Below are 17,824 nucleotides of genomic sequence, written 5' to 3' on the forward strand. Positions count from 1 at the left end.
TAAACAAGACTTCAGTTATAGCTCGGACACAGCATGGTTTTGTTAAGGGGAAGTCTTGCCTGACCAATTTGATTGGATACTATGATGCAGTTACAAAAGAACTGGATGCAGGGAATAGCTTTGATATTATATACTTGAATGTTAGAAAGGCTTTTGATACTGTTGCACATGGAAGACTGCTACACAAATTGGAGCAGTGTGACATTGGAGGCAAATTGCTGCTATGGATAAAGGGGTGGTTGAGGGGGAGAAGACAGAGTGGTAATCAATGGACACTGCTCATCGTGGACTAATGTTATTAGTGGAGTCCCTCAGGGCTCAGTGTTGGGTCCATTATTGTTTTCTGTATTTATAAATGATATTGAGGATGGTATATCAAGCTTAATGTCCAAGTTTGCAGACGATACAAAGGTTGGCAGGGTTGTCAAGGACACTACTGACAAGGACTATGCTACTGCAACAGGATCTGGAAAGGTTGAGCAGATGGGCTGAGAGGTGGCAAATGAAGTTTAACATTGACAAATGTAAAGTACTACACATGGGAAACAGCAACCCCAGAGCAACGTATCAACTCCTGGTACTACACTGACAGTGGTAGAGAATGAAAGGGACTTGGGGGTTGTTGTGCAGGCAGATATGAAGTTCTCTGAGCAGTGCAGACGGGCTGCAAGAGTAGCTCATGGAATATTGTCAATGATATACAGGAATTTTTCCAGCAGGGATAAGGAGATGATTATTCCCTTGTATAAGGCAATGGTCAGGCCACACCTAGAGTACTGTATACAGGTCTGGAGGCCTCATTTCAAGAAGGATATAGAGCTGCTGGAACAAGTACAGAGAAGGGCAACAAGATTAGTGAATGGAACAAGGGGGCGTTCTTACGAAGAAAGGCTTAAGTTTTGCAAATTACAGTGTCTGGAGACTAGGCACCAGCGAGGTGATCTGATAGAGGTGTATAAAGCCTTGAATGGTTTGAGCATGCTCAATGCTGATGAAATTCTTCCTCTAGCTCAGAATAATCACCTGAGAGGGCATAAATTCAAATTGAGGAAAGACAGATGTAGGATAGACGTGCGGAAATTTGCCTTTAGCCAGCGGGTGGTTGGTTGGTGGAACAGACTTCCATCCCTTGTCGTGGGGCTGATAGCCTAAATAAGTTTAAGGCTCAGCTGGACAGGTATTTTGAACGAACAGAGGGGTGAAGTGGAAGTGGGGTTTTTTTTTTTTTTTTGGCTGATGCTGCATAAGCTTGCTTTCTTGCATCAATGCCTATACTAATGCTAATACTGTATACAGGTCTGGGGACTGCATTTTAGGAAGGATGTAGAGCTGATGTAACGAGTACAGAGAAGGACAAAAAGATTACGGAATGGAACAAGGGGTTCCTCTTATGAAGAAAGGATTAAGTTTTGCAAATTAGTATCTGGAGACTAGGCACCTGTGAGGTGTTATTTTGGTTTTTTTTTTAAGGATCATTAGCAACTAAGGCCATATTACTCTGGGGATATGCGGTGGTCATTCCCTGACTTTTCCGCACCCTCTGTATTTGGTGGTCATGGGTTCGAACTCCAGTCTAATCAAGAAGTGTGTGCTACGCACTGCTGTCCTGCCCACCTGGCTACGGAGGCGCCACCCCCGCGAGGTGATCTGATTGAAGTGTATAAGGCCTTGAATGGTTTGAGCAAGCTCAATGCTAATGGGACTTTTCCTCTTGCCCAGATTAATCACCTGGGGGACATAAATTCAAATTGAGGAAAGACAGTTTTAGAATAGATGTGGTAAAGTTTGCCTTTATAAAACAGGTGGGTGACTGCAGAAACAAACTTCCATCTGTTGTTGTAGAAGTTGACACCTTAAATAAATTCAAAGGCAGAACTACACAAACATTTGGAGCAAATGGATGGGTGAAATGGGAAGGGGTTTTTTTTGCCTGTTTTTTTTTTTTTTTTTTTTTATGGAAACTCCAAACACGAGAGGCATTAGAACCTATAGCATTTATTACCATGCTTGGTTTGGAGGTTGAGAAGACGAAAGAAGATATCTGTTAACATTAGTTGTTGAATCAACTCCATGGTACTACACTGACAGTGGTAGAGAACGAAAAGGACCCGGGAGTAATTGTGCAGGGAGATATGAAGTTTTCTAAGCAGTGCAGACTGTCTGCAAGAGTAGCTCATAGTGTCTTGTCAATGATATACAGGAATTTTTCTAACAGGGATAAGGAGGCGATTATCCCCTTGTATAAGGCAATGGTCACACCTTGAGCACTGTATACAGGTCTGGAGGCCTCAGTTAAGAAGGAAGTAGAGCTGTTGGAATGAGTACAGAGAAGAATAAGATTAGTGAATGGAACAAAGGGTTGCTCTTATGAAGAAAGGCTTAAATTTTGCAAATTACAGTGTTGTCTGGAGACTAGGCACTGTCATTTGCACCTGCGAGGTGATCTGGTTGAGGTGTATAAAGCCTTGAATGGTTTGAGCATACTCAATGCTGATGGGATTCTTCCTCTTGCTCAGAATGAGAGGGCACAAATTCAAATTGAGGAAAGACAGATGTAGGATAGATGTCTGGAAGTTTGCCTTTAGCCAGCAGGTAGTTGGTTGGTGGAACAGACTTAAGGCTGAGCAGGACAGGTATATGGAATGAATGGAGGGGTGCAATAGAATGGGTTTTTTTTTTTTTTTTGGATGATGCTGCATAAGCTTTCTTTCTTGCATCATATGCCTCTACTAATGCTGATTACAATTGAACTTCTGTAGACTGTAATTTTCAGGAAAGGAAGGTTGAAGAAAGGTTGTTCCAGAAAATGGCAGCTGAATGAATATACCAGTAAGATGAAAAGTTGGATCTGTGAGTTGGAGGTTGGACAGTAAACGGATGTTGGCTGGTGGCTGCACATGTTCGGACTGTTTTGAAAGAGTGGGAATTATAGAAGCAATTCAGAAGAAAAGTGCCCGTGGAAGTATCTGTAGAAAAGGCATGCAGCAGAAACAGTACATCTATGAGACAGAGAGTGGAGAGACTTTATTAGAGATGAGTCATTAATTAACCTAACTGCCCTCTTCTAAATGGAATCTGTAAGCCTGAGAGAGGTTTTGAGAGCACCACCCCAGATGTGAGAACAATATTCCATGTAAGGCAGATTTGTGATTTGTACAGGGTGAACAGCCGTTTGGAAGAAAATGCCAAGAGCAAAAGAGAAAACCAAGTTTTTTAGATGCAAAGGAAGCAATATTTGTAATGTGCTTGTGCCAAGAGAGATTAGAAGTCAGGGTAATCCCCAAAAGAGATATATCATTTTGCCTATAAATCAGAGTGTCACCAAAGGTAAGCATAGGAGCAGAAGAATCCTTTTTGCAAGATATAAGACAAGACTGAGTTTTAGAAGGATTGAAATCAACTAAGTTGTCTTTTCCCCATTGGAGAATTACCTGAAAATCGGCATTTAAGGAATTGGTAGCAGATATTCGAGAAGTTGAAGCTGATTGAGCAGGGCAAGGTTTCTCAAAATGGAAAGTGGAATGAAATGTGCTATCATCGCCAAAACTATGGATAGGATTTCCAGTCACTGGAAGAATGTCATTAATATACAAGAGGAAAAGAGTGGGGGGAAAGAACTGAACCTTGGTGGACACCATCATTAGTGGGGAAGTTAGAAGACAGAGCCATCTACCATCCCCATCTGTGAGTGATCAGAGAGAAAACTGGATAACCAATTACAAAAAACAGTTGGCAAACCATAAGATAGCAGCTTGTTTAGAAGACCTTTATGCCAAACACAGTCGAAAGCCTTTGAGATGTCAATAGAGCAACTGTTTGTGGTTCACCTAACTTTTCCATAAATGGGTAACATAAGCCAAAATATCACCAGTGGGTCGACACTATCAGAATCCATACACCAGTGGATCGACACTATCAGAATCCATACACCAGTGGATCGACACTATCAGAATCCATACACCAGTGGATCGACACTATCATAATCCACCTGGTTGGTCACCCAATGGATACTTGTGCATGGAGATTATACCCAGGATTACTAACAGTCCCACCATCATGAAGGTGCAAGCAGAGGATTTGGCTGTCACAGACTGTCCAGATTTCGCCGAAATTGGGTCCACTTGACTTGAATGTCACCCGAATATCAGTTCCATCAGTGTTTTAGACTCCCAAGTAGCAAGTACTGCTTGTCTGGCATATCTGAGAGAATGTCTGTGACAACCTCAAGGACCATGCTATATAAGCTTGGATGATGCTGTATAAACTTGCTTTCTTGCATCATATGCACTTGCTAATGCTAATCACACATATGCTCTCAAACAGGCGCTTCCATAGCCAGGTGGGAAGGAGCAGCAGCAGCAGTGCATAGCACACACTTCTTGATTAGACCAGGATTCGAGCCCATCACCACCAAATAGAGGATGCGGAAAGGTCAGGAAATGACCACCACATATTCACGGAGCAATATGGCCTTAGTTGCTAATGCTCCTAAAAACCAAATAACATATAACACACTCAATTCTAACAAGGCTGTTTGCACGGAATCCGTATAATCCACTTTTTTTCTTTTTTTTTTTTTTTACTATAAAAAAATTAAATTTTAGCTTTTTACTGATTTGAAAATGGTGATCTCTTAATTAAGATTTGCAAAATAACAAACAAAATAAATGAGAGAAGCCAATAATAACAAAAACATGTGTTTTTATCAGCTATTTGCATTTAGCTGGCCAAGTCAAATGCACTATGGCTCGATTAGATACCTATTGCTGGTGTTTCACAGACACCACATGCGAATGAGAGTTGCCTAGAAGAAAGGTAAAATTTTTGCTCACATGACTCTGTTAATTACTAAACAAAAATTTAATATCTTATAATTAATAATACAGTAGGTCCTCGATTTAATGCACTAATTGGGAAAAGAAGGGGTGTCCACTATTGCCAAAAGTCCGTTAAATTGAATGGATTTTAAAAACATTAATAACGAACTTACAATGTAAAGGATGTATTAAAATGTTATTATAATATATAAGTATGAATAAAATATTATAACGTACATTGAGTAATTTATACATGCCACTAAAACAACTGTTAAAAATATAATAAATTTATGACAGGGGCCAAACTTTATTTTAATTAAACACATCAAAACCTATACAATGTAACTAATGGAGTGTTTCTTTTTTTTTTTCTTAAAGCTCACACAAAGTTGTTTTCAATGTGAACATTAGTTTTTTTTCCTTTAAATCCATTTTAGATGAAAAAAAAATAGTTTAAAATTCTTAAACTCCATTGAATAAAAACGGTGTGTAGAATAAAAAAACATACAAAAAAATATTAAAAAAATACATAATGTTCAATATTCAACATCATCATCATCAGCCATTTTCAATCCACTGCAGGATGAAGGCCTCTCCAGCAACTTTCAAGTTCCTTCTGTTTTGTGTAATGGCCATCCATTTACTACCCACAAGCTCATGAATTTCATCTATCCATCTCCGCCATTGTCTTCCAGGTTTTCTTCTAGCTCCTCTTGGGTGCCATTCTGTTACTTTCTTAGTACGTCTGTCATCATGTCTTCGAGCTATGAGTCTGCAGAAGCTCAAACTTGTTCTTAAGTTCCAGTACATACTGCTCTTTCTTCTCTTCTGTTCTCTCAAAGACCTTCGTATTATTTTCTCGAGTCAGTTTTTTCCTTTCCTATATGAAGTGTGCATCTTACCATTCTGTGATCACTTCTAACATTTACCTTATTCAGGACAGTAACATGTTCAATATTAACGGTAACAATACATGTTCAATATTAATATTAACTTAATTGAAAGAATCACAATTTTCAGAGTCAGAAACAACTGCCATGTGGAGGGAGAGGTTAATTCCCTGCTGGTAAAGGGTTCTGGTGAAACAAGTCCAGGTGATGAAGTGGTCTTGAAGAAATCAAGCTTCAGTTACCTTACACCTTGGTGCTGCTTCCTTATTACTGTAGATTGAAATTCTCTAAAATGTTCATAATAAGGAAGCACATCAGGGTCCGACGATGATTCAATACAATGTATGATGTCATCCATATGCTGTCTTATAACAGACAATTTAGGATGAGGTGCAACCGATTTTTCATCGTTGTCATCATCATCGTCCTCCATGAAGAACATTTTCCACAATCTCTACCTCAGAAAAAATTTGATAGCCCGGATCACCTTCATCATTTGAGCCACTGTTCCACATCATTCTCAGTTGCACTTTTGGTGCCGGCCCTCAGAAAAGTGTCCCAAAAATTAGATGCTCCAACTCCCTCAAAGTCCGTTTCAGGTACTATGTCGCACAACTTCTTCCAAGCATTAGCCAAGGTAGTAATCTTCATATTTTTCCACGCAGCTGCTAAGTTGAAGATAGCAGATCTAATGTTGAATGCATGGAAATTTTGCAGTGTCCTGGTGCATCTTTATCTTCTTCTGTGTCTTCCAAAACAAACATCACCTCTTCCAAAAACTTCTTCTTATACAACCTCTTGCAACGATTACACCCTGATCTATCGGCTGTATCACTAAAGTAGTGTTAGGAGGCAGAAAAACACATTTAATATTCCCATCCCTGCTAACTAACCTCTCAGCATTAGGGTGAGCAGGTGCATTACCTAGCAGTAAAACAGCCTTTATTTCATGAGAAGGAATTCTCAGCACATCTGTCTGATAGCGTCGCATATCAGACAGATGTGCTATGTGATGTGCAACGCTATCAAATATAAATAGGTTCTAAATTTTTCAGCTAAGGTAAAGAAAGCCCACACGAGAAGCATGCAAAAGTTCAATGAAATTTATCGGTAAAAGTACTTTGCCGTAACGGCATTTGTATTGTTGCTCGCTCGGTAGATGGTTGGCATTATTGGTCTGGAGTAGAAGTTGAATCCCATGGGAGCTTGAAACCCTCCCGAAGTGGAGGTGGGTTACCTGACCATTTTGCTTTAGAATCACTAATTGAATTAACTAACTGAATCACAAACAGAGTCATATTGGAAGTTCTGGCATCGTAAAAAATGTTCATAACGTAGTTTCACCAGTAAACCTTTTCGAAGTTTGCCGTGCTTCTCGTGTGGGCTTCCTTTACCTTTGCCTTTTTTTCTTAATAAACAATTTATCCACTAGATCACCAGTGATTCTAAAGAAAAAAAATGTCCAGTTACCCCCTCCACTTCAGAAGGGTTTCAATCTCCCATGGGATTGAATTTCTACTCCTGACCGATAACACCCACTATATGTTTACTGAGAGAGCAACAATACAAATGCCACTACAGCAAAGTACTTTTACCGATAAACTTATCGAACTTTTGCATGCTTCTCATGTGGGCTTTCTTTAACTTCGCCAATTTTTCCTTTAGAAGAGAAATTTTTTATCCATTAAATCCAAAGTCTGTTAAAATCAAGGACCTACTGTATATCAAAATGAAAACAAGAAATACTTTATTGCCAGTCAGAGAATATTGTTGGGGAAGGAGATACATAGGAGGATTTTATTTCACTTCCAGATTTAACAAAATAACAGAAAATTTTAAAAAGTAGCATGTTAGCAACAGAAGATAACCCTAGTCTTTCTTAATAAGAATATCCCTTTTTTTTTTTTTCGAACTAATCTAGTTCCTCTTCTATGGACAATTTTCAATAGATCTATATCCTTCCTAAATGAAGTTTCCAAACTAGCATGCAGTACTGTTAATGTGCCTTAACTGTACATACAATGGAATAATCATCTCATTGTCCTTGCTGATAGAGTTCCTGTATATCACTAACAGAACTGCAGATAAGCTGCTAGAACAGCTTATTTCTGTCAGTGATGCACAGGATCTCTAAGAGAAAGGACAAAGATGATTATTCCATTGTACATACAAATGGTTAGGTCACATCCATAGTAACAGATGCTAGTTTGAAAACTTCATTTAGGAAGAACACAGATCTATCGAAAATTTTGCATACAAGAACAACTAGGTTAGCTGGGGGAAAAAGAAGGATATTCTAACCAAGAAAGGCTAAAGAAAACTTCATGTTAGATTGTACAATTAACCAAAAGTTTTTTTTCCATAGTTTATTTATAGTTGCTGCTTAAATACTATTCACAAAGAATTTGAGAATGAAAAAATTTTTGGCAAAACTGGTACCAAAATATTTGAAGACCAACCAAAATAGGAAGAGAGTGAACTGTACAAAGGCAATACTTGAAAAATTTACCCTAGATTCAAATAAGTTTTCCAGCCAATTAGCATTAACAAATGATGCAAGAAAGCAAGTTAACATTAGCATAGGCATATGATGCAAGAAAGCAAGCTTATACAGCATCAGCCAAGGGGGGGAAAAAAAATACTTTCCCATTTAACCCATCCATTCGTTCCAAATGTTTGTCTAGTTCAACCTTAATTTATTTAAGCTATGAACCTCCACAACAACAGATGGAAGTTTGTTCCAGCAATTAATTACCTGCTGGCTAAAGGAAAATTTCTGCACATCCATTCTACAACTCTTTCCTCAATTTGAATTTATGTCCCCTCAGACAATTAATCTGAGCAAGAGGAAAAATCCCATCGGCATTGAGCTTGCTCAAATCATTCAAGGCCTTATACACTTCAATCAGATCACCTTGCAGGTGCCTAGTCTCCACACACTGCAATTTGCAGAGCTTAAGCCTTCTCTGTAAGAGAAACACTTTGTTCCATTCACCAATCTTGTTTCTCTTCTCTGTACTCATTCCAGCAGCTCTACATCCTTCCTAAAATGAGGCCTCCAGTCCTGTATACAGTACTCAAGGTGTGGCCTGACCATTGCTTTATACAAGTTGATAATCACTTCCTTATCCCTACTTCCTGTATATCACTGACAAGACACCATGAGCTACTCTTGCAGACTGCACTGCTCAGAAAACTTCATATCTGACTGCACAATTACCCCCAAGTTTATACAGCATCAGCAAAAAAATCCTCCGATTTCACCTAATCACTCTCTCCAATAGTTTTTCTAGCTCTTCCTTGAATTTATTAGTATTTGCAATGACCACATGATGAAGGAAGCCTATGGCTTATGCTGCACCAGCCAAAAAAAATAAATAAATAAAATAAAAATAAAATAAGAAAATTTTAAAAAAATAATTAATAAGAGAAAAGGAAATAGACAACCTATGCATTTCCTTCCTCCTGTAGGTAATTATCCAGCTAACCTTTGAATTTCCCCAAACTTTCAGCCTCTACCACCCATGTAGGTAACTTATTCCAGTAATTTATAACTTGCTGGATAAAATAAAACTTTCTGCAATCCAATCTACACATCTCCCCCTGTAACTTGAAATTATTGCCCTTAATTCTAGAATCATTTATAACCGTGAAAATTCCGTCCTCATTCATTTTACTTATGCCTCTCAGAGCCTTAAACACCTCAATCAAGTCTCCTCTAAGGTGCCTAGTTTCCAAGCTCTGCAACCCACATATTTGAAGCCTTTCCTCACCCACTCTAACCACCAGATATGACCCCTTTGGATAGCTATGTTTCATGCATTGAAAAAAAAAAAAAAAAAAACCATTTCAAAATGCAACACTTTGCAACAAATATTATTCGTGCAATTGAGGAGTAGTCACAGTGGGTATAGTGATTCTACATAAAAGGTCTAGAAAACATGTGAGACTGATATATCAAGTTGTTGTTATTTGATTTTTAGGAGCATTAGCAACTAAGGTCATATTGCTCTGAGGATATGCGGTGGTCATTCCCTGACCTTTCCGCATCCTCCATATTTGGTGGTCACGAGCTCGAACCCCAGTCTAATCAAGAAGCGTGTGCTACGCACTGCTGCTCCTGCCCACTTGGCTATGGAGGCGCCTGATATATCAAGTGCACAGCCATTTTAAGGTCCTTTGTTGAATAACAGTTGATTTGTTTCATCCATTCTATGGTATGCCAATAACTCCTACATGACCTACTGTAACCCAAGGGCATTCTGAAAATGGCCTTGGCTAGCCAACTACTACTGAACCCAAAAATAGAGTTTATTGCCATTAACCTATACTTTACTTTCTTTGAAAAGTACTGAAGCACGCAGCAAGATTGAAAATTTTTATATGAAGTGTGTATGTGTACACACACCCACGCACATCTTTTAGCCTGGGATCATTTTTATTCCCAAGATGATAATCATGGACTCTAATACTGAATTCAAAACAAAATTTGCCATTTAACAAAAAACGTTACAGGCACATTTGATTTATTAAATTAATTGAATTTTTTCTTTTTCTGTTATTAACAGAAGTGAAAGTATATAAATATCTTGCTACCAATTAATTATTAACTAATAAAAGTAATTGTTTTCATCACTTTATTGTACATATCTCATCTCGACACTGTATAATGCTTGGTAATCACAACACACACAGAAATGCTCTATGATATAATTAATTAAATAGTAACCATCTCCCAAACTGCGGACAGCTGATACTATGATTTCATATTTTGCTTATTTATTTCTTCCTGGAACACATATTTCACATTTCTGCTTGATTTAATAAAATAAGCATATAATAATGATTTATGTATTTAGTAAAAAATTTTTTGGATGATGCTATATAAGCTTGCTTTCTTGCATCATTTGCATTGCTACTACTAAGAAAGAAAAGTAGTTTTCTTGCATTGCTACTACTAAGAAAGAAAAGTACTTTTTATGTGTGAACCAAGAACATTTCATTTCTGCTCATTCATTTCTCCAATCAGAAATGTCAACAAACAATATTCCAATATCCAGTACTTCAGCTACTATATGTGGTATATGGGTTGCCAATGTGAAAATATATATATATAAAAAAAAAAAAAGGAAGAAAAAAAAATACTGATTGTTGAATTTCCATTTAAATGACTTTAATGAAATTTGTGCTAGCTTAATGAATATTTCAAAAAGAACTAAATATAAAATTTCACGAAATCTGTCTGGAGCTTTAACTACAATATACGACATATGGATAGCCTATTAATATAGAGGGCAGAGAAAGAAATAATAACTGTCAGATTTCTATTTGTCCAATTTTAATGAAATTTGGAATGGTATAACATAACTTTCAAAACGACTCAAATACCAATTCAGTCAAGTTATTACATAAGGTCAGTCAGACAGATGGACATGGTTAGACCAATAGGTGCATATCAGTGTTGAGCTGCTGGGGATTTGTGTTGTTTCTCAAGAACCTGTTAATAAGAAATCCAGAATTTGGCAAACGCCCTTAAAATACAAATATATATATATATATATATATTTTTTTTTTTTTTCAAAATTAGCAAACCCACTGATCAAAACATAGCACTTTCCTACTGGAGCTTATGCATATGCACTGCCCTATTCCCAGATACCCCTCCATTTATAGCAGACCACATCCTACCCATAAGTCAGACAAACTATAAATATGTTTGCAGAAGGATAATAGGCTGCCACATCAACAATTAGTCTATATGTGTCATTTCAGCAGCATTGAGTACCCTTGGTTGACAATTGATGATGTAATCTACAAATGGAAGTGGAATGGTGCTGAAAATGTCATGAAATTACTTGGAAAACCTTGAAGCTGATGAAAAACATGACAAGCCAGCCCTGCAAATAATCATCCATTCGAAACATGTCAACATTGTGACAGCACATACATACACGCATGTATAGGCCCTCAGTGAGATGATTGGGATTACCATGGTCATCCACAAGCCATTAATCATCCCCACTTAATGCCAGATGCTGTCTATCTTGGTGCAATGAATACCACTCTTGGATGTAACACCAATGGAAAGTGTGCTTTGGTGTGAAGAATTGTAGTACATGGTCAGGTGATAATCAGGCTGATGATCATGCCAGAGTGCGGTAGACACCCAGAGAAAGTTGCTACACTCTATTGTCCTGATAATGACGTTTGGAAAAAGCAGCAGGGTCTGGTGCTGTTTTTCATTGCTTGTCCTTAGGCCACTAGTTGTTTTAGACAAAATAATAAACATCTATCTATATCATGGACAATAATAAGTTACCTACATTGTGGCAGCATAACAGAGATAGCCCATACTTGTATCAGCAGGACAATGCTTCATGTTACTCGCATTGTAACAGACTGGCATTGGCATAGAAAAATTTGACTAGCCAGCCCAGAGCTCTAATCTCAATCCTGTACAGAAGCTCTGGGATGAAATGGATCATCAGGCACATGAAATGAGGTCGACCAAAAAACAGCTGAACTGGTAGCTGCTTTGCAGGCCAACCCCAGGGGCTAACATCTAGTGAGTATGGGCTTGAAAAACCCAGGGTCCTGAGCTGGATATCATCATTCTTCTTCTCTCTCTCTCTCTCTCTCTCTCTCTCGGTAACTCAGGTTTTTTTTTTTTTTTTAACTGGTGCAGCATAAGCCTCAGGCTTCCTTGCACCATATGACTAATAATGGCAGAAAAAACAGGGGGGGGGGCTATTTACAAAAAACTGGTAGTCTTCCACTGGGACTAGAGACTATCAAAAAAGCACATCTTATTAGTTTTCCTGTAAATGAAAGGTTCCTTTTAGATATGCAAGTGTCCGGATAGTAATGGAAGGCAGTGTATTTGTGAATGCACCTTAAAGGGAGGGGGAGATATGCGTGCAGTTAGTTTCCAACACCAACTGAAAAGGGCTCCAAACCAAATAAATTATGCCTCTTCAGTCAGGGCAGGAAGGACTCAGCAGCCTCAACATTAATTCTTGCACCTGAACTCCCAGAGGCTCACATCTGGAGAGTATGGGCTTGGCACACCTAGGGTTCTGAGCTGGATATCATCATTCTTCTCTTCCTTGGCAATTCCTTTCTACTTCTGCCAATCTTTTTCTTTCTCTCTCTCAGTACCTTTTTTTTTTTTTTGGCTGGTGCAGCATAAGCCTCAAGCTTCCTTGCAAAACCTTATGGTTAATAATAATAATTCTAAACTCAGCTCTGGGGCACGTGGCATCGATATCTATCTCTAAATTGCGTGCATTCAGGTTCCATGGATGAAAAACCTGTTTCTTAAAAAAATAAGAAAATAGTAGAATATATTTTTTTAATCGTAATCGAAACCAGCGTTTCTCAACTATTGATCTGTGCAACTTTCTTTAATTTGTGTCCTAACTACAGGTTTGTCTAACCTCAAGCGCGACATTATTTGCATATTCGACACTGACAAACGAATTATCTTGCTTCCTTTGATCTAAACATTACTTATAATGCATTCTCATTAAAACAATTTGTCCCACTTTCGATTCCAGGTCCGTTCACTTTTTAACCAAAATCCAGATTTCAGTTTTATCGCCTCATCGGATAAATATCGAACATAACCTGATACACATGCTTTACAGATGTCAATGAAATGCAAACTGTAGATGTTACTTAAACAAATTAAAAGGTAACTCCAATATATATAATATTCACATGCAAGTTAAAATTACCATCTGCTGAATTTCCTTCTTGGTAATACTATCACCCCACTCAATAAAAAAAATATATACGTAAATACACACGAACTGCTCAACAGACCATGCTAACACTCACAGATTAGTAACATAGTTCTTACTTCTCTGTGTTAACACTGATGGATAAAATGAATACTGCAATAACTTGTTCCCTACAGTATGTCCACCTATAATAAAATACCAACTAAAATATAGTGGAAAAGAGCGATTTTTTTTTAGGGTGGGGGACTGCGGGACTAAAATTCGGTGTGCATCGGCATCAATCAACAACAATGCATTGTCAAAACTTGGAATAAAAGTGCAGTGACACACGCAGCGTAACACACAAATAACAGAGAGAAAGAACTACCAGTACAGAATTCGGAGAGCAACATTTACAAGTACAGTACTACTAGATGGGTTCCATATTATTATTATTATTATTATTATTATTATTATTATTGCTCTTATATTATTTCTCCCTGATTGGGGGTTCCACCTCGTGACGGGTATTGCTACCAAGTGCACAGGGTGGTTGTTGTTATGTCTGGTGTTACTCGAGGTGGTGGTCGAGGAACTCTCTGACTGTCCTACAAGTGTTCAGGATTGAAACTTTCTGGAATTCCTTGTAGATGTTCGCTGGGAGACCTATTGCTGCTAGGCAGTTATGCAGGGTCTTTGGAACCATACCTGTGGTTGACACGATAATCGAGATGGACGGTACTTGTTGCATATGCCACATCTCTTTGATCTCTCCTGTCTTAGGTTCGTATACTTCCTGATTTTTCCTGATGGGTTTTCTGCAGGTTGCCAGTGTTGGGTGACGCTATATCAATCAGACAGGTAGCCTTTTCCTTCTTGTCCACAAGGGTTATGTCCGGTATGTTGTGCGGAATTGTCCTATCCGTTATTATGGTGCGGTCCAGTACAGCTTGTGGGTTGGGGTATTTGTAGTACTGTACACTTTCTTCGACGAACTGGTATTTCCTTGCTAGCTTCTCCTGTATTATCCTGGCTACCTGGTCGTGTCTATGGGTGTACTCAGTCTGGGTGTTCACCTTGCATCCGGCAGTGATGTGTTGGATCGTTTCTGAGGCCAGGTGCATTGTCGACATGTGTCATCGAACACTCCGGTCTCCTTGGCGATGCATTTTCTTTAGTTCATGGTGTTGATTACCTGGTCTTGAATGATAGCGAGAATGAATCCTTCAGTCTCGGCGAAGAGCGTCCCGTTCGTGAACAATGCATTATTATTATTAGCCATATGGTCCAAGGAAGTCTGAGGCTTATGCTGATAGATAAACCCTGAGAGAGAGAGAGAGAGAGAGAGAGAGAGAGAGAGGGGGGGGTCAGAAGTACAAAGGATTCACCAAGAAAGAGAAGAATTATGATATCCAGCTCAGGACCCCGGGTGTGCCAAGCCCATACTCACCAGATGTGAACCCCTAGGGTTATGCCCTGAAACAGGCAAGAGGGCAGGAAAGCTTACAGCTTTAAAATTAACAGTAAAACACATCAACGATAGCGAGATTATGTGCATCAGTTTTTAACTGATAGTACTGGCACAGAATTAGATGTGAGAACAGAAATTCAGCATTGTCACAAAACAAAGATTTCTAGGTGAAGTGTTAAGGTTGTTTGTAGGGTTTATGCATATCAGCGACTTATACCATATAAATATTTTCTTCCTGAAACCTCGTGTTTCAGGGGGGAAAAAGGAGCATTGGACTGACACCAACTAACTCAGCCACGCTGTGACAAAAAAATATAAAATAATAATAAATAAAAAAATACAAAAAAAAAAATTCTTTGTGTTATCGATGGGATTCAAAAACTGGCTTTTACCATCCAGTGTAAGTAGGAGGGTGCTTATATGTATTGTGTTGCCAGCAAGGGCGTAGAGCATTTAAGACAGATACCACACACGGGCAGAAATAACGTTGACTGACTTTTATCTAATTCACAAATAAAAAAATATATATAAGACTACTTTTTGGAGACTGTCTAATTGTGTATGTATTTGTGTTAAGCGCCATAGAATGAAACTAAATTTATGATGTATTCTTTATACGTAAATTGAATGTATTCTATGGTTGATTTGCCTAATTGCTGAATGGCCCGCCCTGCACTGTGTGTAAAAGACATAAATTTGGATCCAGTAAATGGGCCATTTTCACAACATGACTCAGTAAGTTGGTCTCAGGTAAGGGAAGGATGATTTTTTAATCTCGAAAACTCATTTTTCGTCCAGCAAACAGCAATTCGACCGCAGAACATATGCAAAATAAGTATATATATAGTTATATTAATAGTAATAGGGGCATGTCATGCAAAAAAACAGGTGTATGAGCTTATGTAGCATCAGCCGTAAAAAAAAAAAAAATTCACCCCATCATTTCGTCTAAGTGTTTATTCGGTTCCTCCTTGAATTTATTTAAGCTATCAACTTCCACAACGACAGATGGCAGTTTCTTCCAGCAATTAACCACATACAGGATAAAGGCAAATTTTCGCACATCTATTCTACAATTGGCTTTCCTCAATTTGAAACTGTGCCCACCTCAGGTTCTTAATCCAAGCAAGAGGAAGAATCCCATCAGCATTCAGCTTGCTCAACACATTAAAGGCCAAATACACCACAATCACATAGCCTCACAGGTGCCTACTCTCCAGGCGCTGATGATTAAGCCTTTCTTGAAAAGAGCACCCCTTTGTTCCCCTCACCAATTTTGTTGCCCACTTTGTATGTGTTCTAGCAACTCTACATCCTTCCTAAAATGAGGCCTCCAGAGAAGTATACAGTACTCAAGGTATGGTCTGACTATTGCCTTATACAAAGGAATAATCACCTCCTTGTATTTACTAGCAAAGTTCCTATATATCGTTGACCTGCTTTTGCAACCTGTCTGCATTACTCAGAAAACTTCATATCTGACTGCACAATTACCCCCAGGTCTTTTTCACTTTCCACTTCCTTGAGTGTAGTACGACACAGTTTTTACATTTCTCTTTGGTTATTGCTACCCATATGTAGTACTTTGCATTTGTAAATGTTAAACTTCAGTTGCCACTTCTCAGCCCACCTGCCCAAATTCTCTAGATCCTGTTGCCGTAGCACACTGCCATTAACAAATCTGCCGAGACACTAAACCTGATATACCTTCATCAATATCATTGATAAATATACAAAACAACAGTGGGCCCAACACTACCCTGTGGGATTCCACTAATAACATTAGTCCACGAAGAGCAGCGTCCATTGATTACCACCCTCTGTCTTCTTCCTTTCAACCACCCTTTTATCCATTGTAGCAACTTACCCTTAATACCATTCTGCTCCAATTTATACAGTAGTCTTCCATGCGCAACAGTGTCAAAATCTTTCTTGAAATTCATGTACAGGATTGTTAAAATTAAAGTATCCCTATGTAGAAGGCCTCTGTAGCCGAGTGGTCAACAGCGTGAGTGCAGTAGCACACGCTCCTTGAGTAGACCGGGGTTCAAGCCCCTGACTGCTAAATACGGTCGATCTGCCAACCCGCACTGCACCAGCCTGGCAGATTATGGTCCATTTTCCTCAAAAAGAATTGTTGAGGAGGCTTCCATTCTGCAGTGGGTTGATAATGGTTGCAGTTTATGCAGAGCGATCTGGAGCGAGTTCTAAGGCTCGTACTGAAGAGAAATTTGGAAAATAGGTACAACAAAGAATGCGCTCGCCATTTATTGGGAAAAAAAATTATTTACAAAATTTGTCACTATATGGCGCTGCTGCAATACAAATCACTTGAACAGCATTAAAACTCTACAATGTGCCCTCCATTTTGGTCAACAACAGTTTCCATTCTAAGAACAGCATTTTCTACATCAGAACGTAACATGTCAACTGGAATAGCCAGCACATGACGTCTAATGCTATCCTTCAGATCTGCCAGAGTTTGACATCCTTCCCGATACACCTGGTTCTTCAAAAAACCGCACCAACCAGAAGTCGCATGGGGTGGCGACTTCTGGTTGGTGATCGAGGTGGCGAAGATGTCTGGAAACGATGGCTGATAACCCGTTCGTCTGTAAAGTGTTGCCTTAGTAATCTTTGGACACAACGGTGGATGTGGGGTGCACCATCTTGCATGCATACGGTTTCCTGAAGACACCTACGTTGTTGCAGCTCGGGTATTGCGAAATTTGACAACATTTCATAATATCGCTGTCCAGTAACGGAACAGGTGAGGGGTACAGTCGGTGATACCTGCTCAAAAATAAAGGGTGATTCATTACCAGTGTGAGAAACTTGCAGGAGGTGTAGGGGGCACAAAGACGAATCGGAATCACATAGCATTGCAGGGTCCGAAATGCCTTCGTCATGCGGCAGAAGACGTTG

The 17,824-nt window shown here is 38.9% G+C and overlaps 1 protein-coding gene across 1 annotated transcript in view; it reads right to left on the reverse strand.

Annotated features, from left to right (window-relative positions):
- Positions 1-13,607, reverse strand: part of LOC150080484 (uncharacterized) — a 155,961-nt gene extending 142,354 nt beyond the window's left edge. Inside the window, exon 1 of the mRNA XM_090381941.1 lies at positions 13,444-13,607. Within this exon, the coding sequence (XP_090238067.1) occupies positions 13,444-13,446 (3 nt within the window). The 5' untranslated portion in view covers positions 13,447-13,607. The remainder of the gene's footprint in view (positions 1-13,443) is intronic.
- Positions 13,608-17,824: the final 4,217 nt, after the last annotated feature.

This window comes from Mastigoproctus giganteus, chromosome 9 (genome assembly GCF_048544385.1).
Source record: "Mastigoproctus giganteus isolate SK-2022 chromosome 9, ASM4854438v1, whole genome shotgun sequence".
Classification (NCBI taxonomy): domain Eukaryota; kingdom Metazoa; phylum Arthropoda; class Arachnida; order Uropygi; family Thelyphonidae; genus Mastigoproctus; species Mastigoproctus giganteus.